General features: G+C 40.9%; 2 protein-coding genes across 2 annotated transcripts in view; one reads left to right on the top strand and one right to left on the bottom strand.

Annotated features, from left to right (window-relative positions):
* Positions 1-2,793: 2,793 nt before the first annotated feature.
* LOC141758344 (uncharacterized) lies at positions 2,794-8,459 on the bottom strand. The gene is made up of 4 exons (XM_074619639.1): positions 8,319-8,459; positions 5,617-5,935; positions 3,978-5,227; positions 2,794-3,001 (listed from the first exon to the last, which is right to left on the bottom strand). The coding sequence occupies exons 2-4, from the start codon at positions 5,849-5,851 to the stop codon at positions 2,930-2,932; spliced, it is 1,557 nt and encodes a 518-aa protein (XP_074475740.1). The 5' UTR covers positions 5,852-5,935; positions 8,319-8,459; the 3' UTR covers positions 2,794-2,929.
* A 4,270-nt stretch (positions 8,460-12,729) lies between these two features.
* LOC141758215 (rho GTPase-activating protein 23-like) overlaps positions 12,730-27,798 on the top strand; it is a 71,267-nt gene continuing 56,198 nt past the window's right edge. Inside the window, exon 1 of the mRNA XM_074619397.1 lies at positions 12,730-13,220. Within this exon, the coding sequence (XP_074475498.1) occupies positions 13,212-13,220 (9 nt within the window). The 5' untranslated portion in view covers positions 12,730-13,211. The remainder of the gene's footprint in view (positions 13,221-27,798) is intronic.

The raw sequence follows: 27,798 nt of genomic DNA, 5'->3' as shown, positions 1-27,798 counted from the left end.
ACAATCTGGATACGAGAGACATTTTAATGCAAACTGTGAAGGATGTGTTAAATGTTTGCTCCTTGTACTGCTTCATGGTTTACGACTACACTTCCCTGCAGATTTTCAAACAAGTTTTCATGACTGCTGATAAATTGTCAAATTGACCATCATAACGTTACACTGGAAAATATGTACAAGTTTTTAGGGAGTCCCTACCATTCAGTCAGTTTGCGTTAACCCTGTTCACATTATTAGTTGTACGGCTGAACAATTTGCATTCTTTTGTCTGACCAATATTGTGATTGCCATCGTTTTAAACAAGATACTGTACATTTGTACAGAGCATAAATTCACCTACAAGAAAACAATCACATTAAATGATGCAGATGCTTGTTGTTGAGGTCAGAGTGATGATCGTTATTTTGTTTCTTTATGTGTGTGTGTGAATGAGTATGTATCCTTTTGACCTGAATAATTCAAAACATCAAGCACCGTTGACTTTGATTTACATTTTTTTTTTTAAATGTCACCAGCATACATACACAGTAGTTTTCTTTAGGATTGAACCAACACTACGAGACAGAAGCTTGGTTTTACTCTGTAATTTTTTACATTTTATTTAAAAACACATTTCTCACAATAAAATTATTATAAAAACACACAGCCAGACAATTGTATCACCTCATAATAAATACAAATCTTTGAAAACAATATAGATTCCTAAGACTCCATGGGATTGGTAAAAAATAAAAATACAGCCTGCACAAATATCAATAATTCCATCCTCTACACTTTCCCTACACAAGCACATGATTGTACAGAAGGTTATCTCGAGGTCGAATAGAAAGTGCTGCTACACAGGTTTTCTTTTTGCAACCAAATTCTCCGCATTGATTTCATATGAAATCACATTTCCCACCCCAGGATTCAGAGGAAAGTTCATTTTTCAGTTCCTCTTACCGACGGCTGCTATTTATTTATTGGATTTCACTGTCAGTAATCACAGAGTGAGCCCTGCTAGAACATATTGACATGACATTAAGGACAGAATGAAGAAAGTGACAGCGGTAAAATCTCATGAACCATACTTTTATAAGTAATAGCACCACAATGTCAAAAAGAGCTGGTTTGGTTTGAAATCTAGTGCCGATATAATACAGAGATTTCTCCTTTTTTACTTGGTAAAAGAAGCCAAAGTTTTCAAAACAGAAGTAGAAGCACAAGAATTTTACCGAAATTAAATACTTTCTTAAACTGGTAAAAAAATGTGATCTTGATCTTGGAAACATATCAGTGACAAAACAATCTCACCACAGGGTACCCTGATAACCAGAGCGAATCACCATTTCATTTCACTTCATTCATTCAGTCTGACATTGTATTCATGCTAGACAATTTCTTGTTGGGAGAGGAGGTTATTTTGTTTTGCCCTGATGTATTTTTCCCGCCTACATCATTCTCAATTGACACAGAGGCTGCAGTAATGATTGCCAGGAACAGTTGACTTGGTTTTAAACACTCCTCCGTAGAGGAGCAGGAGACAGTGTTCTTTTTATGCCTCCATGCCAGCAGCAGCCGTGGCCGGAGGCATTATGTTTTTTTCGGGTTGTCTGTCTGTACGTCCGTACGTACTTGTGAATGCGATATCCCAGGAAACGCCTGGAGCGAATTTCTTCAAATTTGGCACAAACGTCCACCTGGACTCAAGGATGAACTGATTAGATTTTGGTGGTCACGGGTCAAAGTTCAAGGTCACTGTGACCTCACGTCTGTCCAATTCTTGTGAAAATGAGAACTCCGGTACCCCTGGAGGGAATTGTACTACATGTGGCACAAACATCCACTGGGACTCAAGGATGAACTGATTAGAATTTGGTGGTCAAAGGTCAAGGTCACTGTGACCTCACAAAACAACAACAACAGCATCATTTTTGGCCATAACTCAAGAATTCATATGCTAATTATGACAGTTTTACACAAATGTCTACCTGGAGAAAAGGCTGAATTGGTGTCATTTTGGACACACACGGATGTAAACTGCAAGTTGACTGGTTGGCGGAGGCGTACAACAGCGAGGTGGTACTTGTAGTTCTTGAACTTTAAAGTCATTAAGGTGAAATATGAGGGTAAAATTTTGGGGTTTATGCCGGTAAAGTACTGACGATTAGACGGATGGCAAAAATTATTGAAGTAGCAGCATTGTAAAGGCCTTTATACACAGGGGGCGTTTCGTGAAATATATTTTTTCTAACTGTTTTCGATGTCATGAATACTTTCACACAGAATGCGAATATTAAGCAGTGAAAAAGCAACTTTTTTTCCATAACAAGGTAGATTTTTCTTACCGTTTGCACCATGAAACATTTATGAAACAACAACATGGAGGCTCTGGTCTGAACCAAGACCGCAAACTTTATTACTCCTTTCAACCTTGACAAAGGCAGCGCAGACCAGATCTACTCATTCTGTTCTTATCTTTCACAATAAAAGCCCTAGACATATAAGATTCACAGGCAAGTATTTCTCATTTTCGTGTAGGTAATTAGTCACGCCCCCCCTCCCCCAGTGTGTAAAGGAGATAACGCTGGGAAACATTCTCTACAAACCATGGCCTGGATAAAGAAACATGACTCTGCAGTGAACTGTGTGTTGGTTTGAATGAGTGAATGTGTTTTTGTGAAGGAAGCGCCATCTCATGGTGACACCCTGCAACTGAAAGAATTAAATGGCATCTAAACAGACATTATCCAGCAACAGGACGGGGGGCGTATTTTAGATGGCTGAGACTGTGTAATCAAAGAATAAGTAATCAAGATTTTGAGTCTGACCAGACATTTAATTCCAGCTTTCAGTACTTGCTACTTGCTACAGACACATTTGACTCAGTACCAAACAAAGTACTGAGGTTTGATACCCAGTCTTAGGACAAAACTGTGAACTCCTCGTACTATCTGTGGCTCTGCATGTGACAGTCGAAAGAAGATGACCTCTGACTAAAGCTACAGCTGCACTCTTGACACTGATACCAAAACAACGTATATTGATAAGAAGTGAAGGTCAATTGGGTCGTTCCATTGCAACGTCAGCACTCAGCAGCAAAGCTACACCTCCGCCATTTTGGACTGAAAGCGACTACAGGACGCCAGTAAAACATCTGCCTACAAAGAGCAACACAACATTCTATTGTCTCTAACAAAATGGCCTGTATTGAACAATACAAATATACATATTATTATAACTATAACCAATTTATTTATTAAACTTTTTTGCCCGGAAGCTTCCCAGAGGAGCATAAAGTGAGCGATGGACATAGATGGAAGTTAGAAAACTCCAGCACACAGATTTTGAGAACAATCTCAAACTTTTTTATGTCAAGGATCCAAAATAGACCACAGACCATGGATGTATAAGAGGTTCTGTCCTTTGCTTATGCCCTGCGTGTTAGTAAATAGCCTACAACTCCATTAAATTCTGTTGATGTCATGCTGCTAGCACTACTAGCTACTGGCCGATAGCCGGTTGTTTGGGTACAGAGACGTTAATACATCCACCGGATGCTTACAGCATACAGCCCATGGTTGTATTAGAAGATAATAAAAGTGATGAATTACGGCCAATATATCCATTATTACAGCCGCATACAGCTAGCAGGAATCTGGCAGAACCGGATATGTCACATGAGCGTGCAGGGCGGTGCAGTATCGTGGGTCTGATGCACGTTCATTATGCCGAGGAAAATAACTCTGGATTCAGCTGTTAGTTCCTTTTACAACTTTTAGGACATAATGGTTTAAATGAGGGATATTTAAGTGTTCGTACTGGGAAGTTGATTTACCTCCAAAAAAATTATCCTGATTTACAGACGTCTCTTTATACATCCATGGCAACAGACCCATTGGTGTTTTCAGTCCAAAATGGCGGCAGCGCTACCGTAGCACCATCTAGCGGCTGTTTGCCAAAAAAAGCACCGGAGTTTCATCTCTCTGCTTCTATACTCTTTGTCGATATGGTTTAACTCCCGTATGTTTCCTCGTGTGAACGACCAGGTTGCCTTTCTGTGCGAATGATTTGCGACACACTGGGCACTGGTACGGTCTCTCTCCCGTGTGTATCCTCGTATGATTGACCAGGTCGGACTTCTGACAGAAGTTCCTCCCGCAAAACTGGCACTGATACGGTTTGTCCTCCGTGTGGATCCGTATGTGTCTCGCTAAAGTCTTAGTCAAGGAGAAACATTTGGTGCAACAAGGACACTTGTAGGGTTTCTGTGCCGTCCCTGCTTCGAACTGAACGATGAGCTCGGTGGGTTTTCCTGAAGGTCTTTGTGGTAGGATATTTGTTATATTGAGATGTTGGGGCTCTGTCTCACCATCACCCTGTTCACTTGGGTTCACTGAAAGGAGCAACTGATCCTCTGTGGTACTGTCTGATACTCCAACATCAGCTCCAGCTGGCTCAGTTTTTATGTGATCAACTGTAACTGCGGCTGAAGAGTCTTTATCTATATCAGCAACAGTCTGGATTTGGTAAAGACACAGGGGCTGCAGAGACTCCTGATCAAACTCACTTTTATCATAGGGAGCGATAGTAAATGGAAATGTCTTAATGTCAGACTCATCCTGTCTGCAGTCCAGCTCTTCTTCAATCTTAGTAACAGGTGTTACTGATCTGAGGTGAGTTTCCGCCTCCACCTCCACCTCCACCTTTTCACCAAAACCGCAATATGGTTTCTCCACAGTGTGTTTCTGTCTGTGAATAAGCAGACTATCCCTCTCGTCAAAGCTTTCCTCGCAGTCTTGGCACCTGTATTGTTTGGCGCCTTTGTGTGTCCTGGTGTGAATGATGAATTCCAACTTGTGGCAGAAGCAGCGTTCGCAGAACTGGCACTGGTAACGTGACGAATTGTCCTCCGGGTGCTTTTTGACGTGTCGTACCATCGTCTTTTTGGAAGAAAAGCCGCTCAAGCAGACAGGACATTTGAATGGTTTGTTCACTTTGAGGATTTTCAAAGGCATGTTCAGGTCACATTCCTGCTTCACATCATCATCATCCTCATCATCATCATCAAAATCGTCATCCTCATCAATATCAATCAGTATCTCTGGATCATTTTCAGTGACAGGAGAGGAGCCTGGATGAGTGTTGTTCATGTAGGGCTCTGACGTGGCGTTTCCCGGCTCCTCCCAGCGCACACTGACGTTCACACTGGCAGCAGGCTGCTGCAGGCCACACTGCAACTTCACATCTGTGACAGACATTTGGAGAGAGTCTGAAGCAAAGCACAAAACAATATTTATTTCACATGCAGGCGGTCTATGCTGCTTTTGACCATTCTTTTTTGCTATTTATAGGGCTGTCAATCTATTAAAAATATTTAATCACAATTAATCGCATAATTGTATGCAGTAAAAACGTGAAGACTGTCTGACAGAACGATGCATTCCAGTGCAAAAGCATAGACTGGAAAATAGACTTCTCTAATCCAAAGTTAGCTTGTGAATACAATACTGTTTGCGGACACCAGTGTCCTGCTGCTAAAAATGATAATGACCTCTATCATGGATAACTTCAACCCTCCGACATTGATCCATGTCATGATTTCCTTTACAGAAAGCAAACCTCTGATAAACTGACCTTCACAGTGGGGCTTGGCAACATCCAGCAGTCTGCGGTGGCTGTCCACCACCCACTTTGAACAGGACATTTCCTTTTCATATTCTATAATGGTCCTTTCTACAATCTTGAAGATCTCCTCGGCAGCTGCAGACAAACGCTCGCTGACGAGTGCTCTCAGCAGCTCCATCTTCACCGTTTTCACCATGCTGAGGTGTTCTCCAGAGGGGGGTGGGAGTGTTTGTGACGTAGACATGAGCCCTCGAGCCTCCTTGTCACTCCTTATCGCTCCACCTGAACTTTCTCTGTGTCCTCAGATCCCACCTTGCTCTGGCCATGTCTGCAAACACAGAATGACAACAGTTTGGTGGTTGTTAGGGCTGGGACGATACACCTATTTCCCGATGCGATACTATCACGATACTTGGGTGCAGATTCGATATGTATTGCGATTTTTCAGTATTGCGATTCGATAGCACGATTTATTGCAATTTTTTTTTTTTACTTTTTTAACACTAGACCATGGGAAAAAGTTTAATCATACACTTCTATGGACTTTTATTTTGAAAATATCTAAATTAATACACTAAAAATGTTTGATTTTCAGCATGTACGTATGTAGTCAGAGATGTCCTGAAGTCAAATATATCAGTCATTGTCAGGCATCATTTAGTACAAATTTTTCCAGCAACCCAAAAATCAAAGAATAAAAGACATTTCCCCTCAATTAGTGGTATTTTTTATATGGAACATGTAATGTTTTATACTTCTGGTGAATATAATCCAATCAATCTTATTTCCATATATGTATTTTGTAAATACAGTTCTCTTTGTTAACACCTTATTTTGAAAACCAGACGACATAGTCACACGTGTATATTTCCGATAACTTCGCCAAGTCCGTCGCTAGCTCTCCACTCTGGAATTAATATATGAAGATGCAGGTCGAATCCACGCGGACCCTCCGCCGTTTTCTACTTCTTTCTCATTTCAGCTCGCTGCGGTTTGTTTTGGTTGACGGATACGGAACGGATATCACGTCACGTTACTCAGACTACAACAATAAAAGCGGTGACTTCCTTCTGCTTCCACATACACTCAAATGGAGCAAATATATCGATTCTGGCATTAAAGGGACTGTTTGTAACTTCTTACACGTATAAATCACCCGGGTCGGTGTCCCATGCGCGCTCGCGTGTGGCTACGCTGTTCAGACAAGAATTCAACACAAACTACACAGAAGCACCAAAACCGCAAAGTTATATCTAGTGAAGCCCGTCTTGCAAAACAGTGTTGGCTGCGGTCGGAGGACGAGGGGGAGACCGTAGCTTTGGTCTCCAGGACCAGTGTCTCTGCTGTACTCTGCTTCTCTGCTCCTCTGCCTGCTTGCCTTCACTCAGCTCGCTTCACCTCAAGTGCATGCGCGCACACTCCTCACTGCAGAAGAGTTAGTTTAGCTCTGAGAATATCTAGTGAATGTACAGTGGACGTTTGTGCAGAAATAAATGCTGCAGTTCCACCAGACCAACAGAGGTTTTCTGTGTCTTGTGAAGTGACGGGGCTCAGGAAGGAAGCAGGAAAAGCCAACACTAGGATCAGATCTAAATCATGTTCATGGAGAGACCGTCGTCTGGTCAGCTTACATTACTGCCAAGCAGGTGAAATATAGAGTGATATCGTGGTTTTAGCTGACGTGTGTCGCCTCACTGTTTTGAGCGATGCTCGTTCATGTCTATATAGAGCGAGCACAAGCGCGAACCCGATTCTGACTTTCGTTGACTTAATGGCCACAGGTGTCGCTGTTAACAAGCATTTCTGATTCTTACAAACAGTCCCTTTAAATAACCAATTTCAAAATCGTAAAAACTAAATCGGGAAAAATAAATGAATCGATTTTTCCCCCACTCCTAGTGGTTGTAGAGCTTTAGCATGCAAAGTCTAAAATGAGAAGCAGTTTGTTGACAACATTTTTTGTGTCTAAAATGGTCTAAAATCCTGAATCCTGCTGGTTTTATTCTTATTTAAACTGGGACTGAATATTGTATAACATGGTTTGAATCTGGCTAGCATTGTTTGCAATATTCATGAAAAACACAATAAAGCATTCACCAGGAGAACCTGCTGCTATCACTCCCAAATACACTGGACAGGTTCATACATAGTGTCTAGTGTTTTATGCAGAACATGAAACACAGGTGTGTAACAGGTGTATACAATCTCTATATATAAACCTGTCCAGTGTATTTGGGAGTGATAGCAGCAGGTTCTCCTGGTGAATGCATTTTATTGTCTTTTTCATGAATATTGCAAACAATGCTAGTCAGAGTCAAACCATGTTATACAATATTCAGTCCCAGTCTAAATAAGTCAACAACAAAACCTACTGTAACATGAACTAGTGGTAAATTATCAATGTTTTCAGGCTGAATAAAAGACTTGTTTCATAGAAAATGCTACAAAATAATACATAACATGCTTTACTTTGGTTGAATCAGCTTTTCCACAGGCTACATGTTTACATTCATATGGTTTTACACGTTAGATGTGACTCTAAAGTCCTAAAGAAGTCCAAGGAAACGACAGGTTGTAGCTAGTTTGGTGTAATTAGCTGTTTATCTGTAGCTACACGTGGGAGATAAATTGACTATCTACAAAAACCTGAGCGAACACTGAGCTGTTTCTATCTCCTGTCAACATGAATAGGTACATATAGTTGAGCTTACCCTGCTGGAAGTGTCTCTCTTTCTGTCGGCCACTGTTGAGTAAACACAGTAAGCTTTCTCTGTTGTAAGGCTGAGCTGCTAGTTCATACAAACAGAGAAAAACAAAGTGCTAAGCTAACTGTAAAACACCAGTGTGAGCTGCTGTTTGTAGTTTATTAAGGTGTGGCCCAGTTTGCCAAACATTACCAGCTCTACAGCCACCTACAGGGTTGAGTTGACATGTCATAATGCTAAAAACAATAGCATTAGGAGGCTCCAGCTTCTTCTTCTTCTTCGGGTGCCAATAATTGTAGCTATAACTCTACTGCCATCTGCTGTCCAAACTCCAGCGTTACTTCTCTGTGTGAGGACCAAATCCTCATCAGCAGATCAGCACGTGAGCCAACACTATACATTTAAATAATCAAAAAATATGTTTCACATCATAATTTAAAACTGAGTAGTAAAATGCATGATTGTTTTAGACCCGTGGCTCCAAATGTCAGAAGTTTATTCTATTCAAGATTCAAGAGTTTTATTTGCCATTTGCACCTAATATAAGTACATTGGAATTCTGAGCAGTTTACACCGAGTCAGCTTTAAGGAAATAAAAAGGTAGAAAAAGGCACGAGGTAATTACAGTACAAAATAAGTAGCACATTCAACTCAACACAATAAATAAATAAATCAATTAAAATATAAAACGCCCTCAGTGTAGTCGATAAATAAACTAAACTACCCTCTGCAAAGGAACGATACATACACAGTATATATGCTCCATGACCATGTTAAAAGAACTTGTAGCTCTCATAAAAATATTTTAAAATTTTTTTTAAAAAAAAAAAAAATTAGATATTTCAGACAATTACACACTAGTGGAAGGCAGCATATTGCACAGCATTTCAGTCCATTCAGTTCAGGTGTACTGTGTGTCAATAATGGTATGGAGTTGAGGTGTGGTCCCTCTTTAATGTCCTTTGCCACCAGTCTTATTGTAGCTGTGGAAGAAGCTGTTGTGAAACCAGAGGTGCTCTGTGAGTGGAGATGCTCTCTGGCCTGTGGTGCCTCAGGTTGTGTCCTGATTCCCTCCACCTGAACAGAGAGTGAGCTGGGTGGTGTCTGTCCCTCAGGATGCTCTGTGCATCTATGGAGTCTATGTGCATTCAAGTCCATGTACCTGTATTGTACACTAGATGGTGGCATCGACCTTCCATAGTTTCTGTCCTGAGCAATTATTTTTACATATATCTCAAGCTTCTGAGACTCATTCATTCAACCTTTATTTTTTACTTGGAAACACATAGAGGCCTCATTTACAATATACAGCTGTAGCAGAGTTAAACTGATAACACTGTGCTCCAATTAACAATTCACTGGTAAACTCACAGGTTGTTTCAATACTCCCCAATTAAACTGAGTAATACCAAAGGTAAAGGTTGCGTGTTCAGGGCTACAATGTTCAGTAGCAATAATTAGTAGAAAAATTATCAGTAGGAAAGCCATAAATTAGTCTGGTGGATGTTTATTTTCCAGACCATGTGCCCATGAACACTAAGCTTCTGTGCAAACAGGAGTAATAAGAGTGATTTGTGAAGCCGATGTGGCGGGCCAGCCTGCCCGTTCCTGTTGTTGTGGGGTGGGAGTTTCCAGCTATACAGCTCAGGGGAAGCACCACAGGATGTCCTTTTCCTCATTCCTCAAGGATAGAATGACTCTGTGTTACTGCGTTTCACATGTGTGTGTTTCTATTAAAGTGGCAATCCTTCAAATTTCAGTCCTGGTTGATGTAGAATTTCCATTTGAGTGAAAACAATGGATTTGTGCTCAGAGTTTAGCAATCTGGAGTCTTTTTTGTTGATACATGAACATAGAAATAGAATCGAAAAAATCTATTTCTATGTACATGAGCTTCAAGTTTGCAGAATTATGTGCATAGTTCCACTTTTTCTGTGTATACAACAGCATTTTTACGGGAATGTCACCACAGAATATATAAATATTCCAATACTTTCATCAGTGGGTCATAGGATCAATCCCTATTGTATCCTGTAGTGATAGTGACTTTTTCTTCTTCTTTTTTCTTTAAATAACAGAATGTTTCAAATGCATTCATATTCTGTGATTTCTCTCAGTTGCTTTTTCAGTCAATGCAGCTACCTTGATGTACTATAGTCTGATTACATAGTTATTATACAACTGATCAATACTGCATTACTATTCAAATAAATAAAAGGAACTGAATTCTGTGATAGAACCTTTTGATGAGATTTCACACAAGGTTGCATGACTATGATTCATTTGTATAGCAGCAGTATACTAGTATTACTAGTGTATTCTTGATTTTAGAGCTAAGTCGTTCCACGGTGTGATTGCTGTTTAAAAGATTTTCCCACCGTGGGCGAGGGAACAATTCCTGAGAATATTCTGGAGCTGAACAGTCAAATTTAACTGGGCCGAAACTCAATCCAAAACAGTCTCTTAAAGGACAATTCTAGTTTATTACAACCTGTTGTAAAGCTACACACCTGCTTGGCAGTAATGTTAGCTGACCAGACGAAGGTCTCTCCATGAATTGATGCTGTTATACTGTGCTTTCCTGCTTCAGCCTCCCGACCTTGGTCAGAAGTAACAGGGGAGACACCGGAGTTTTGGTCGGAGACGATAACGTTACTCGCCCCAGAGCCCCCGTCCCTTCACTCAGCAGCAGGAAACGACACGGGAAACCTCTGTTGGTCTGGAGGAGCTGCAGCATTTTTTTCTGCACAAACGTCCACTGTACATGCACTAGATATTCTCAGAGCTAATCTAACTCTTCTGCAGTGTGTAGTGTGCGTGCATGCACGTAAGAGATGGAGCGAGAAAGCAAGTAAGAACGAGCGCGGCAGGCAGGTAGTGGAGCAGAGTACAGCATCGATTCCGGCCCTGGAGACCAAAGCTACGGTCTCTCCTGTGTCTTCTGACCACGGTCGGGAGGCCGAAGCAGGAAGAGTTGACACTGTTTGCAAGACGGGCTTCACTAGATATAACTTTGTGGTTTTGGTGCTTCCGTGTAGTTTGTGTTGGAACAGCGTAGCCACACGCGAGCCCGCTTGGGACACTGACCCGCAATGATTTATAAGAGTGTAAGTGTAAGAAGTTACAAACAGTACCTTTAAAGGGACTCTTTGTAACTTTCAGAAATGCTTGTTAACAGCAATACCTGTGGCCGTGAAATCAACGAAAGTCAGCGTCGGGCTCGCGCTTGCTCGCTCTAAATAGACATGAACGAGCATCGCTCAAAACAGTGAGGCGACACACGTCAGCTAAAACCACAATATCACTCTATATTTCACCTGCTTGGCAGTAATGTTTGCTGACCAGACGAAGGTCTCTCCATGAATCAATGCTGATCCTAGTGTTAGGTTTTCCTGCTTCAGCCCCGCTGCCTCAGCCGCTGAGGCAGGAAAAGCGGGTCGGTGCCGGGGCTGAAGCAGGAAGCGAAACGTCAACGCCTCCCAACTGCGCCCGCATGGGAGACACCGGCACCCGTCGGACACGATAATGGTTCTCGCTGCGGAGCCCCGTCACTTCACAAGACACGAGAAACCTTTGTTGGTCTGGAGGCGCTGCAGCATTTATTTCTGCACAAACGTCCACTGTACATTCACTAGATATTGTCAGAGCTAAACTAACTCTTCTGCAGTGTGTAGTGAGCGCGCATGAACGTGAGGTGGAGTGAGAACGCGTGCGTTGTGTGACTGAAGACAAGCAGGCAGAGGAGCGGTCTGAACAGCGTAGCCACACATGCGAGAGCGCACATATGCAAGCGCGCATGGGATCCTGACCCGGTAGATTTAAACCTGAAAAAAAGTTACAAACAGTCCCTTTAAGGTACATTTTGAGCAGATACAAAATATGCAATTAATTTGTTATTAATCGCGATTAACTGTGGACATTTTCAACTCAAACATTTGACCTCATCAGGGTGGGTAAATGTTGAACAGCCTTTAGACCACGGATGGTGATATGACTGTTAAACCTACAATAGCGACTAAGTATCCCTGCTCCACTGTCAGTTTAACCAACACTGGTCATCAGTGGAAGTGCATGAAGCTCATAGTGAAGCACCATGAAGGAATGAGCTCGACAGCTGCTGGGGGAATCCTACTACACTATCAGGTCACATGGTGCACACACACACACACACACACACACACACACACACACACACACACACACACACACACACACACACACACACACACACACACACACACACACACTCTCTATCCCTCTGATCCCTCCACCCCTCCTCTTCCCTCTGTCTCTCACTAATGCTGTGTACAGTGAGGGAGGGAAAAAGCAGGAGGGTTTTAGAGGAAGGAGGAGGAGGAGGGGGAGCAGCTGAGAGAGAGAGAGAGAGAGAGAGAGAGAGAGAGAGAGAGAGAGCAGAACAAGCCAGAGGAGGAGGAAAAGGAGAGGCAGTGTGTGTGGTGTGAGCCCAGATTACAACCAACTGAAGCAGGCAAAGACGAGGAGCGTGGAGGACAGAAATAAAAAAGGATATAAGCTCCTCTTGACATATTCTCTCCTTCTGTGTCAGTTGAAAGGGAAAAAAGAGGGGATTGCACGCAGGGTTGTGGTGAGGAAGAGTAAGGAGAAAGAAAGAGTACTGTATTTCCAAGAGTGAGCGTTTCAGAGGACGTCGCTGTCACAGAAGAAGAGGAGGAGGAGGAGGAGGAGGAGGTGGTGTTGATGTGTGTGTGAGCGTGTGGCTTTGCAACACACCAGCAACACCAGTGTGTGTGTGTGTGTGTGAAGTGAACTCCCCCCTCATCATCATCAAAAAACCCAGACATCACCCACCGAGAACCAACCTGAGGTTTCACAAGCCATGCTGAGGACCAGGAGCCAGCCGAAGTCCTGCTGAACACCATGGCCCAGGTAAGGAGAGGCTCACACACACACACACACACACAAACACACACACACACACAAACACACACACATAGTTTATCCAAAGCATGCATATGTTTTTGAATGCACAAGCAAACTTGAATTTTGCTGAGACAGGTATTTGAAATGCATCAACACACACATTTTGAGGTTTTTACGACCTCGTCCTTTCTTTGTCTCTCTGTCTCTCACACTGTAAAGAAGCACACATCAGGTATTATCCTGTAAACACGCAAGAGAAGTCTTCTGAGTTACTTTACTTTGACATTTCAGGCATCTCTTAAGCGGAACAACTCTTAGTGAATTGTTATTGTTGTGTCACCAACAAATTACAGAAGTGAGTTCTGTTCTTGTAGTTTGTGGCTTAATGTCTATACAACCATACCATACCATCAAATTTTAACTTTTTTTTCTAAAGTAAATACAATGATACAGCTATACTTACATTTTTCAAAATTAGGATATGACAATTTTTGGACATATTTGTGCAAAGCTTGAGCTTCTGAGTAGGTGTGTTTTCTATGCAAGGCATCAGTTGACTGACAACTGAGAGCTGACGTTGCTGTCAACCTCTGTGGTGAGCTACTAACTGTACAGACGACCATTCATACTGTACATAGCATTATCAACTTTGTTGTCCACTTGGAACGTGGAAGCTAACATTAGCCCAGATTGCTAATGTTAGCACTGATTCCCACTTTCATTTTTTGTTCATTTCATTTAAACATTGACCGAGTTGTACGGAGTCAGATCAGTGTCAATATTAATGAACGCACACAGAAGGATTCACAAATGTTTTTTGTGATTTATATATAAAGGACTCTCCACAAAAAATATTTTTCAATGCACACAAAAATAGCTGTCGATGTATGTAAATGTAAAAAAAAAAAAAATCCACAAATATATATACACATTTCTTATTTTAAATAAATGTGATATAAATATACGTATTTATATCACCATTCAACATCGTGGAAGAAACCTTCAGTCCAGTTGCTGTATCTCTTTGTTTGGATTCTTTTGGGGATCTTTACAGATGTTTCTGCCCACGTTTGATTGTTTCAACACTTAGCTGGGGTGCACAAGTCAAACGTTTGGACCACTTTACCAAAGCTAGCTAAATTTCCGCGTTGGTATGGTGTTCACTCTGTACATGATGTAAATCATACCCCGTGAGGACACAATCATGTGATTGGCTGATAAGGAGGAGGGACACATCTGATTGGCTACAGATAATTCCCTGTTGGAAAAAAATATGCATTTGTGGATCGGTGCACGTCAGGGGAGTCTAAAAAAACAAAACCATACAAATGCAATGAAGCTCACACATGACAAGCGGTTTGTAAATGCAAATTCAACAGTTTGTATAACAACATCCAAATATGTTTTGGTGAAAGTGGCAAATGCATATATTTGTGAATTTCTATTACATTTATTTAAAATAAGAAATATTTGTGTGTGCATCAGAAATATATTCGTGCACCTTATTTTTTTTATATGTGCTTTTTTTTTTTTTTACATTTATATACAATGATAACTATTTGTGTGTGCATTGAAAAATATTTTTGTGGTGAGAGTCATTTATATATAAATCACAAATTTGTGAATCCTTCTGTGTGCATTCATTAACATTGAGACTGATCTGACTCCATAGAGTCTAGCTAGTGCTAGCTGGCTCTCAAAATGACCAGTCTGTCAAAACCCACTGCAACGGTAGTCTTGTGACCTCAGCTCTCTGTAAATCAGTGACTGTCAAAGTGGAGTACGGGGATCCCCAGGGGTCCGTGGCACTCAACTCCGTGGGATCCACAACTCCACATAGGCTACACATCCAGCAAAAGTGTCCCATTCTCACCAACTGAGACACTGTAGATTTTCCCTACATGGCCCAAATGAAGTGCTTCCATCAGGTGTGGTCACTGACAGGAGATCCTCTCAACAAAGGAAATCCCAAATCCAAAGTGTAGCATGCAATACAGACTGTTAAAGGGATAGTTCGAGTGTTCTGAAGTGGGGTTGTATGAGGTACTCAGACGGTTGGCACCACAGGCGCAGTTTGAACTTTAAGGTCGGGGGTTCACAAAAAAAATCTAGAGGGAATGTAATGTGTACAACGCAGAGAGGTCTAATGTATTGCGATGTATGTAGCCTAAATATTACACCCTCCAAACAGAATGCGGCGCAAGCAAGCGTCAGTGACAAAATCAGTTGGATTGTATTGTTTTCTATTGGAATGAACTAACTGGCAGCCAGTGACGAAGCGCTGCACAGCGTGCGTGTTTGAGCTGAATTTTGTCAGACGCCCTTTTACGATACCTCCTCATTTCACTACAAACACCTAAATAAGGAGGCAGCTGGCTGGAGGGAGATCACCTGAAAGTTTACTTAGGCTATTGTTGGCTGTATTGTAATTTTCAGTAAATATCGCAGTATAAAACATGTATTCGGCGGAAGAGAGCAAGTACTACTCACCCATCTTTTAAGTGGTTACGTCTCTAGTCTGATCTGGAGCTCAAAGCTGATGGTATACATGGTTTGTTTACATGGCGTAACAGAAGTGCATATTTAACGGTGTGTGGAAGTTATTAGGCTATAAGTCAATAAAAATACCACAAATCTATATTCTTATCTTGTTGGTTTCTTATTCTGTCAATATGAAGACACAACAAGGTCGATATAATTCATCATTACAATAAATTATTAATTCTGCGTTATTCTAAAAAATAGAATAGATGCATTTCTAGGGGGTTCAGTGAACCAACGCAAACTGCGCCTTTGGTTGGCACGCCCCCAGTTTGGAGAAACAGACAGGAGCACCATCACCGGAGCAAAGCAATACAGTGCTGTGGACGGGGAAGGCAGAACAAAATGTATTTTAGCCATCTAAAAGAAAGGCCCACCTAAAACAATGAATATCCGTTTAAGTGTACGCTATATTTAGAATATTTTCACCACATTATCTTGACGTTAAACAGCCCGTTCCTTCTCCTTTCTGACTGGGAACTTAACTGAAAGGAAAATATTCTACATATAGCGTAAACGGATATAAATTTTTTAGGTGAGCCTTTCCTTTAGGTGGCTAAAACACGTTTTTCTGCCATCCACATCCACAACACTGTATTGCTTTGCTGCGGTGTCGGTACTTCTGTCTGGTTCTCTAAGCTGGAGGCGTGCCGACCGTCATCTACTGGCAGTAATAATACACCTACTATGGATGAGTACCTCATACAACTGCACTTAAAAAAAAAACAGAACTATCCCTTTAACAGTTTGTGTTGCACGCTACACTTTTGATTTGGGATTTCCTTTGTTGAGAGGATCTCCTGTCAGTGACCACACCTGATGGAAGCACTTCATTTGGGCCAGTAAAGAAAATCTACAGTGTCTCAGTTGGTGAGAATGATGCACTTTTCTGCTGGATGTGTGGAGTTCTATCCAAAGATTGCTTTTGTATTATTTATTTTTTCAATGTGCAATTTTAGGGGCCTTTCAGTGGAGGTACTGCAGTGTACCAAGTGCAACAAAAAGCCAGTGAAATGAAGAGGGGAGTATTTTGGGCTTGCCTCTATGAGGGAGAGGGCATCTCTCTGAGAGAAAGGAAGGTTGTGTATTTTTAGCCAATCGGCTCAAGTGATGCCGTTTATTCTGTCTGTGTTATGCCTGTGTGTACTGTATGTGAAGACTGTGAGACAGAGTGTGTGGTCTTTTCATAGTCGGTGACAGAGACAGACAGTAACATGGCCGGTCTGTGAGGTCTGTGCGGAGTGTGGATATAGAGGATAGTGTATCCTCTAAGACAAGGGCAGGCATTGACTGCGGTAGGGGTGGAACAAGTCATTCTGCCCGGCAGGATAACGGAGAAACTATGTAGTCAGCCCGAGTGTGAAAGGTGCATTGTGTTTTTTGGCGGTTGTGTATTTGTGTGTGTGTGGAAAAGTCAGGATATCCTGCTCTTGCTCTTGTGGACAGACAAACACATTTACTGGAACAAATAGGAGACGGGTTCAAACTGATGAACTTTCCAACAATATCTGAAACAAACTCGGATCATCAGATAGAACGGGACTCATATAGCACAATGATATTTTACCTTTATTACAATATGACTCATCTAATGCACTTTTGGCTGATTAAATATTTATTGAGGGTTGACTATGGGGACTTGAAGTGAACTTTTTAATGACATATATTGATCTGATTCTGTCTGAATACACAAGACAAGATGTGATTACTATTAATAATAGGAGTAGAAGTTGTATTAGGAGTAGTTCAGCATTTTGGAAAGTACAGTAATTAGCTTTCTTTCCAAGAGTGAGATGAGAAATCAATATCAATTTCATGTCTGTGTGTTGATGGGGAACTCCAGCGATTTTCAACATCAAAGTGCGTTTACAGGGGTTGTGGAGTACTACTGCATTTCAGTTAGGAAAGACACAAGTTAACATGAATGCAGAAGCTTTATTTGATAAAAACGTTGCCGTTTAGCCAGTCAATTAAAAAGATGTACAGGGATAGAGCCCTATAAATAGCAGCCAATCGGACATCCTGAGGACCGGAGGAAAACAACCAGTCAGAGCCGATCTGGAGTCTGCCGTCTCTGAGAGCCGGATGTCAATCACTCACGAACTCCGACCGATTAAAAAAGTTATTTTTATAAAACGGTCACTACATCCTGACAGTAGTGCATGAAACAGGTAATCTGTAAAAAAACAATGTGCAATCTGTGTCCTCGGTGCTCCTAATGGCATCTGCAAGATTTCAGAGACCGGAGGAAAACAACCAATCAGAGCTGATCTGGAGCCTTGTCGTCTCTGAGCAGCTGTCAATCACTCACAAACTCTGATCAAACGGTCAAACTAGGCAGCGCTGATCAAATATGAATCAATATTCTGTTAGTGTAATGCCTATTTCTCACATAAAATGTTTTCAGAAACATCTTGTAGTGAACTGATTAGCTGTAAAATTAGAAAGTTTGTGACCCGGCAGCCATGTTGAGATCTCTTGAGGTAATACCAAGCACCGCCCACCAGCCGTAGCACAGCCAATAGGAATGCTCTCTCTCTCTGAAATGACCTGTGATTGGTCAAACTCTAAATTTTTAAAGCCTGAAAACAGAGCCATGAGGAGGTGCAGAAGTCTAGTTTTCTCTCAGAACACTTGGATTACAATATGCTGAAAGGTTATTATGGAATTTTTGCCCAATGCTGCCAAAAAATATACTGCCTACTTTCACTTTAAGATAGCAAATACCCATTCACAGTTTCACTTTACTCTCAGCAAAGGAAACAGTGCAGCACTTTGAGTGTTCTGTTTAGTATGAAAATGCAGCAGTGTAAATTATTGCTCCAAAATAAAGGCACCATCAATCCAAAAACATCAGTATCGGTCTTCAGAAGCTTAATGTGTCAAACTCTAGTGTGAACTGTGTGGCACAGCAGCTTTAAAAACCTTCTCTAGGTAAAGGTTTTATAACTCACTGAAGTGACTCAGACTGAGCTGACCTGTCCTCTGCACCGAGGCCAGATCAGCAGCTCTGCTCTCTGAAGCCTCCAGGCATCTCCTGGGACTTTTTTTTTTTTTTTTTTATATCTTCTCTCAATTACACTGCAGCGGCCATTTGTGCTCTAATGGCCAGTGTGTGTCCTTAAATGTAGATTTCACTCAGTACATTGGCCTTACAGACTCACCCAGCCGAGGGATGGGCACAACAACAAAGCAATAAGAGGGAAGTTGGACAGAGGGCAGTTTTGTGAGCTTGGATAGACACTTTTGTTAGGTTGCAACCAATTATTTTGTACAGATAGTAAATATGTTCAAATTCAAATATCCAGCATTTCTGTAAAAATGAAAAAAAACAACTCTCTGAAAAGCCCTTCATCAATACTTCTACTACCAATACTACTACCCTTACCACTGAACAACTAAATAAAGAATTGAAACTAAGGCTGTCAAAGTTAATGAGATTATAATAATATAGTTAACGCTTATTCGTTTTAACGCCACTAATTTCTTTAACGCATTAACACACGTGCGATTTTTAGATTTGTAGCAGGTTCAGTTTTAAAGCTAGAGTGAAGATACTGACATCATATGAAACTATACAAACCTAAGGAATCCATTGGTACCAACTATGTCATACTAGCTTATCGGGAAGGAGGCTAAATAACCCTCCAAACTGACCATCACTGACAAATATGGCGACGACTGGAGCCGCCCACTTTGAGCTTCATTTTTGCTCTTCAGAAAGCTATGGGTGACGTCACGTAGACTACGTCCATATTTGCGTTCGTGGTTCAATGGGTCCTAAACCACAAAGTTGGCGGCACGAGTATGCCTTTATATTTTTTTTTTCTGGTATGTCACGTTCGACGTCACAAACGTGCCAGAAAACAGTCATCATGTTTTCATGTGTGGACATCCACTACTTAAAACTCGAACTCCAGAGCTATGGCTCGCCAGTCAATATCTTCTCTGCCATTGCGGGTCGTGTAGCTTTGGATATTTCTCGACCTCAACAACTAGTCTCTCCTTCATTCATCGAGACACGACAGAGCTGCCGCGGGAGCTGGGATGTAGCAGGAAGGGAACGAGTGGAAAAATGTATTTTATCAGGGGTGGCTGGGCTGGAAATAAGACAGTGGCGTAAAATGGCGTGAGGAGGTGCGGAACGAGTGGTGGTGGCTGTTTTGACGCGCGCCATTCGGCTGTGGTGTGTTTTGGCCTTAAGAGTAGAAATGCAAGTGTGTTAAATAGTTTTAAGGATATATTAATTTCAATTACACGTGTGTATTTTAAAGATACTCAACAAACTCTTAAAATATCTTATCCTGCTTTTTAGTCGTTTCATACTTGTTTTTAAATGTTTGTTATTGAGTTGAAACCATAGAGGCACAAACACACTCCAGAATCATCATGAAGTGAGACACAATAGCATCGCGGTCTATTCTTACATCCGGGCCTGTAATCGACTGTTATCAGCCCCCAGCAGAGGAGGGGGGAGGAGGGAGGGATGGAAGGGGGAGGAGGAGGAGACAAAAGAGAGACGAGCGGGAGGTGAGAGTGACAAATTATAATGACATTTCCCCATTACTGCATGCGTCTCGCGTGTTGTCATGTCACAGACAGATCTGTTTGATCACATTTAGTTCAGGTCCCATTTGATGAGGTTTCAGCTGCTGTAGATTTAGTCTTTGTGTAGCTGTGAAACGTATACATTATCCGCACTCATTCTCTTATTTGGAGAGTTCCACCGTGGTAAAACAAAATGCTGAAGCCACTGATTTACTGTTATTGAACAGCTTTCTATGTACTTGTAGTTTACTTTTATTTTTAGCTGTGAAGGTGTGGCTCTAGGGATGGTGATGTTAGTCATTCCACAACTTTGATCTGAGTTGAAATACTGGACAAATATTAGATGAATCACCATGAAATTTGGTAGACATTCATGTTTCCTAATGACTTTGGTGATCCCCTGACTTTTCCTCTAGCGCCACCTGCAGGTTGACACTTTCATCCTCCAACCTGTTTTCAGGTTGTCCATTTGTCAGTCAGTATGTTGGCATGTCTGTCCATATGTACAGTACGTCTGCCCGTCCTATTCTCGTGAACGTGATATCTCAGGAACGCCTTGAGGGAATTTCTTCAAATTTGGCACTGAAAAACATAGAAGAAGGTTCCGCACACTGTAAATCCCTTTAAGTGCAAGTTATAGGCACATCTTGGTTAGTGACGTTTCGAGCACAAGCTCTTCTTCAGACTTAATAAATCTGCACAGAGAAGCCATCTTAAAAGGTAAACGGTAAACGCTCTGGTCACATGATAGTCACAACTTTTCAAATTTGGCACAAACATCCACTTGGACTCAAGGATGAACTGATTATAATTTGGTGGTCAAAGGTCACTGTGACCTCACAAAACAAGTTTTTGGCCAAAACCCAAGACTTCATATGCTAATTATGACAATTTCACACAAATGTCTAACAGGATAAAATGATGAAGTGATGACATTTTGGACAGGCATGGATGTAAACTGCAACTGGACTGGTTGGCAGAGGCGTACAACCGAGAGGTTATAATTCTAGTTTAGTTTCAACTCAACAATTGTCATGAAATTAGGTTCAGACATTGATGTCCCCCGAATTGTAATAACTTTGCGCTCAATTTTGCCGAGGAAAAACTGGCATGGCCATTTTAAAAGTGGTCCCTTGACCTCTGACCTCAAGATATGTGAATGAAAATGGGTTCTATGGGTACCCACGAGTCTCCCCTTTACAGACATGCCCACTTTATGATAATCACATGCAGTTTGGGACAAGTCATAGTCAAGTCAGCACACTGACACACTGACAGCTGTTGTTGTCTGTTGGGCTGCAGTTTGCCATGTTATGATTTGAGCATATTTTTTATGCTAAATGCAGTACCTGTGAGGGTTTCTGGACAATATTTGTCATTGATTTGTGTCATTTGTACATGGTTTAATTGCAGTATTGTAATTAATAAGACCACATGCCTTTATTAAAATTCACCATTCAACATACCTCTTACCTCTGTTTTTTTTCACTGAGCGTCCAACTGTCCCAAAACTCTGTCTTCATGCAAGCAGAAAAACTGTTTTTGGGATCCATCCATTGAAGCTTCACTGATCCCGTAGGAACAGCCCTGCCTCAGAGAAACATACATGCACATTTGCGGCAGGAATGCCACGCAAGACACCACCGGTCACTTTCATTTTTAAAAATAGCATGCACGGCTCGGCCTTATAAAGCTCAGCTGCTTTGAATTTCGTTGCTGCTTGACTGCAGACCGCTCTTTCTAATTAGAAGTGCCTGGTTTGACCTCTGTCTTCTCTTTCTTTTTGCACCGCATAGAGAGGGATGTGTGCAAGAGGTCTCATTTGAAATATTTTTCCAGTAGTTCTTTCACATTAGAGCCTTTGGAGTAACTTAAATTACTTTCGGTAAAAGAACAGCAGGTTTGATGGTGATGGTGAGTATTTTTTTATTTTTTTTTAAATAGCAAGAAATTAGTGAGACGTGGAGACTAGAAGACGAGCGTTTTAGAGCATCAGACACAAAACATTTGATTAAAGATATGATGGAAATGATATGATATATTTCAAGATATTTCATTTCAGCACAACTTGGCTATCGGCAGCCGAAAATATTATCCAAAAATATCGGCATCAGTGCTGTCCGAGAATAGAACGATAGGACACTGGAATGAAGAGCCGGAAAAAAGGAGTAAATTACTTCACTTACAGTTAGAGGTTGAAGGGATGAAGAGAGGAAAAGCTCTTTAAAAAAACAACAGCAAGGCGTTGAGCGTGCAATAAGTATGCGTTTCTTGATTTCCGTGTGTCATTTGTACGACATGTATCCTGTACTGACTACAATGTAAACGCATCCGTGTATAAATGCTACGGCAAGAGTTAGTGATGTATTATAAAAAGTGAGAAAGACCACTTATGGTGGGCAGGTCCAACAAATACCGGACTTTTAACCAGTTGATGTTTGAGACCGTTGTTTTGTTACAAAGTTACTAGTGACATTTGTGACGTGTTTTCAGTAGTTGTTTCCGTACATGTTTTACTTAGTTTACTTACTTATTTTAAGTCGAACCATTATATTTTCCCCTACCTTAACTAAGTGGTTTTCTTGCCTGAACCTAAGTTAGTGGATTTCATGTCTAAACCTAACTGCGGACGTTTGCATGTTGTACAAATGACACACGAAAAGCGGTGTACAAATGATATGCAAAAACACCAAAATGCGATACTCATGAGATGGGAAATGTCCGTGTAATGTCATGGTATTTATACGCTTTCCTGTCCACTACCCCTTCAATGATCACTAATAGCAGAAGACGGAATAGCCGCACACACACACACACACACACAAAATCTGTGATTTAGCAGCTGCTCTTCATTGTTAGGCCAATGAATTCATGCATTTAGACACACTTCTCCAAACAATAGAGTGAAATCTGTGCCGCTGATTTAATGAGTGAGGAATGCGGTGGTGAAATGAAAACGATCCCTGAGCCTCGCCAGCAATTGTTCCAAACGTTTTATTTTCTCTTTGTAAGTTTCCCTTCAAAACGATTCATTTTTAGCAGCAGAATGAATGAAAAACACGTCATGCAAGAAAGAGGCTATATAATTTGGGGGAAATTAAATATTAACACAACACATACTGTATAGCTTTTAACACAATCTTCCTCTTAGAAATGAAAAGTTGTTTTCAAAGTAATAAAAGGCACATCCACTCAGGTTTTGCTGCCACAACAATACAATATTTGTCATTGTTTTGTGTTGTTAATTGATTTCCAATAATAAATATATACATACATTTGCATAAAGCAAGCATATTTGCCCACTCCCAGGTTGATAAGAGTATTATATACTTGACAAATCTCCCTTTAAGGTACATTTTTGAACAGATAAAAACATGTGTGATTAATCGTGATTAAATATTTGAATCGATTGACATCCCTAGTCTTAATCATTGTCGATTTCATATCATTAGTTATTATCCGTATGTTTCTTATGAATCAGTGCGTCCTCGCTGGAACTCCTTCCTTTCGTTTGAGGTCTGACATCATCTTTGCGCTGCCGACCCGCTCTTGTGTGACATCATCAGCGTTGCTGCATTGCTCACACCTACAGCAGGCTGATTGAACCATCTGTGCTGTGACACATACACACACACAACTCCGTGGGGATGGGCTGTGTGGTTGTGTGAATGTTGAGTAATGATGCGTGTGTATTTGACTAAGTCAGTGTGTGTGTTTGACTGTTTTGCTGCTCCGCTCTAGTTCATTCAGCTGTATCAGAGCTTTAAATAGAATGATGAAAGGCTTATTTCTGTGGTGTGTGGGTGTGTTTGTGTGTGTGTGTGTGTGTGTGTGTGTGTGTGTTTGCTCCTGACCTGATAAAAGGTTTCCTCTAGAGTGCATCTCCCCGAGGGTCCTCCAGAGAGAACATATTACGTGTTTGTGTGTGTGTATATGTCAGGTAGAAGAATAAAAGTGGCCTGTCTGATCTCTCTCTCTCGTGTGCTTTTTGATTTTACTCTCCACATGTAAATAAGGCAGTTGTTCTTGTAGCTTACACACCTTACACAATCATCCACCCCGCTGTCCTCTCAGTTCATCATCCCCACAATGTGCTTACTCACTGAAATAAGTCGCTGCACTGAACTTTGCCATAGTACTTTATCATTAAAGTGGTCATTTTCACCTCTTTATTTTGTTTTCAATTCAGGTGTTAACTATAGGGCTGTCAATCAATTAAAATGTTTAATTAATCACAAATGAATTGCACATTTTTTATCTGTTCAAAATGTACCTTAAAGAGATTTTTATTAATATAATAATAATCTCTCTCTTTAAAACTGAGCACTACAGCCTCCGAAAAAGATTGATTGTGTTAATGCGTTTAAGAAATTAGAGGCGTTTAAACAAATTTGCGTTAGTATAATGTTAACTTTGACAGCCCTGAGTCAAATACACACAGAAAAAGCAAGAATATTCTATCACAGATATGGTTTTACTTTATTTTTCCCATTTAGAATCTAGTTCTAATTTAATGGCAGCGTTGCTCGTCAGTCAGCAGTGTGAGTAAAAATTACATTGCATCTCCATCCACCTGTTTTTATATACATATTCAATTTGCACCTTAAAAAAAACATGAGTGGAATTCATAAAAAAGTCAAAATATCGTGATTATTCACATTTTCTTTTAATTCTTTTTTTAATTTGCGCTACATTTGAATGGAAACATGACTACTCTTCCTTGGATCTGGTTAGCCACAGTGGTTATCATTGCTCATTCTTGCTAACTATTCTTTTCTATGGCAATTCAAACAAACTAAAAGGTTCTAGAAAGAAGAAAATGTATGAATTCATTACTACTGTATTAACTACATGTATCTAGAATGAAGACGTTTTAATTAGTGTGTTATATATTATCATAGCAGATGGTGGTGTGTGCGTGTGTCTCATCTGTTCTATGCATGTGTTTCCAGTTGACATGTGAATTAAAAGTAATCCTGTGTAGTTAAAAGAATTGTTTGAATCGTGTCGTATCCTGTACAGATTGTAAAGCCCCCTGAGGGAAATTTGTGATTTTGGGCTATACAAATAAAATTGACTTGACTTGACTTGACACATTAACAGCAGGCCAGGTTTACTTAAGGTGACTAAGCCGAGTTGGCAGCAACAGTCCAAACAGGAGCCTAGAAAGTAAATGAGTCCTGATACCACTCACCACCATAGCACCATGAAACCCTATAGTGCTTGTAATGTATTTAGTTGGTGTGAAGGTGATGCAGTAATACACCAATTTAAAAATGCGTGGGGATATCCTTATTACATTTACAATGTAATGCAACGCCCATGAACAGTTTCTATGTTCTTTGAATTAAATCAAAGTTTTAAATAAAGTTAGTAAAGTGCTGTAAACCCTCCCAGGGATTGTATTTGACAGGATGCAGCGCAGGCCAGATAAGACTTTTTTTTGTATGTGTGTGATTGTGTGGTATGAGGGCGTACGTACTAGCTGGTGAGCGTGGTGAGTCGTGGTGGGGTTTAAATCCAGCAGATTAAGGCTGTTGTGTAACGTTATGTGGGCCTGTGCTTTGTGAGATTGACATGTGCTCTCTGTGGGGATTAAATATATTCTTCATGGATGAAATGAGGGGGGACTTCACTGCTCCTCTGACGGCCAGATGTCTTAGAGGAAGACTTCATTCATAAACATTCAATCCCTCCAAAAATACCACATAAAGACACCAAGACCTTGAGGAACACCATAGAAAAAAGCCACGCTGTGATTTGGCATCAATTCACATTTCGAGATTTCTGCATGAATTGCATTTTTCGGCATGTTGTGTAAACTGCTCAGAAACCCCCTTTATTGTCAATCTAACTAGGAAAGCCATCCATCCTCTGAATGCTCTAGGTCTCTAGTTTGTGGCTGTAACATTTCATGAGGCTGTGATTATCCTAGAGGTCACCACAGGTCATTTTATACAGTGAGGTCAAGTTTAAAAAAAGAAAAACGTCTGTGGTAGGAGATGGGACACTTCTCTGAGTTCTCTGAATCACTTTGGGACTTTAGAGTATTTTTGACAACTTGCCATTTTGAACTTTGAATTAATCTTGTCATCTCGCGTCCAGAGAAGGAAGTGCGTGGTCCTGCCGTGGCTGCGGGCGGCTGACGCTGATGCGAGGCGATGGTTCTGTAAAGTAGAGCCTCTCTCCTTGATGCCGCAGAGCTCTAATTCAATCAGCAATTTACATGTGTGAATAAGCCAGGACGTTCCATCCCTGCAAGAAAAGTTCCTATAAGACTGGACCACAGACGTCATGTACAATCACACACACACACATGTAGGGAACTGTGTTTCAAGTGTGTCTATACATGACATCTATTATATCTTTGTCTGTTCATCCACCACGTGTAGTCTTAGATTTGTTCCCCAGTTCATCCCTCTGCTCTTTGTGAGTAAAAACAAGTATTTCCCTTTCATCATCAGCAGGTTTCAACACTTAGCTCGCCCTCCAGTGGTCACTGTGCACCACTGCTTCTATCTATAGCATCAGTGGTGAGGATTAGATGGATTAGATATTTAGCGAAATCTCCCCATGCTGTTGTAAATAGACAGATGGGTGTTTGGTGTTTCCCCCCACCCGACCCCAACACGCACACACGCACACACACATACACACACACACACACACACACACACACACACACACACACACACACACCAGTCTCTCCGTTGCCATGCCAGGCCACAACATAACAGAACACTACAGAATACAGAGAGAGAGCTGTTTGTCTATTTAAGAATTTAAATCCAAAAAAGATTGCAAGATTATTTTATCCTATTTTTTTTTTTTAAAATGTCTGTTACTTATACAGTTTTTCTTTCATTCATACTAAATAGTTTTTAATTGTTGACATAATGTTTTAATGTTTTTTACAGCTTGGAAGTGACCTATAGACTCCATTGATGAAAACATTTCCAAGCACCAAGAGGGTTTTATGGGCTTACAAATGACTCATTTTAAATGCAATCATATCATACATACAGTTTATACTATACTATTACTACTATACTATTTAAGGGATAATGTACGGCAAGCCGGTCATTGTTGCGAAATAAACCCTGACAGGACCTTGACGCAAAGCAAATCAATAATTTGCCGGTAATGCTGCCTTCAAATGAAACTCGTGAGCTCGTATTTACAACATGGGAAGTCGTGTACACACGATATGCGTGGCGTTCAAGTTGTCAAGTCGTGAGAACACCGCTGCTAAGCAACGGCAATATTAACGTTACTGTCAATTTAGTAAGCTGGCAAGTGGGTAACATAATGCAGTAAATGCAAAGGCATAATGACGGAGGGAAAAGATGAGACCAGTGGGAATGTCAACATTTTCCTCGGACATATTATTATAATTTTTTGACAACAGCCACTGCCGCCATTTTGGACTGAAAACGCTTATTATATTAATGATATTTTATTGTTCAACACAATTTGGTAGACTATGACAATAGAA

This window comes from Sebastes fasciatus, chromosome 20 (assembly GCF_043250625.1).
Source record: "Sebastes fasciatus isolate fSebFas1 chromosome 20, fSebFas1.pri, whole genome shotgun sequence".
NCBI lineage: Eukaryota > Metazoa > Chordata > Actinopteri > Perciformes > Sebastidae > Sebastes > Sebastes fasciatus.
This window is presented reverse-complemented; position numbering and strand designations above follow the sequence as displayed.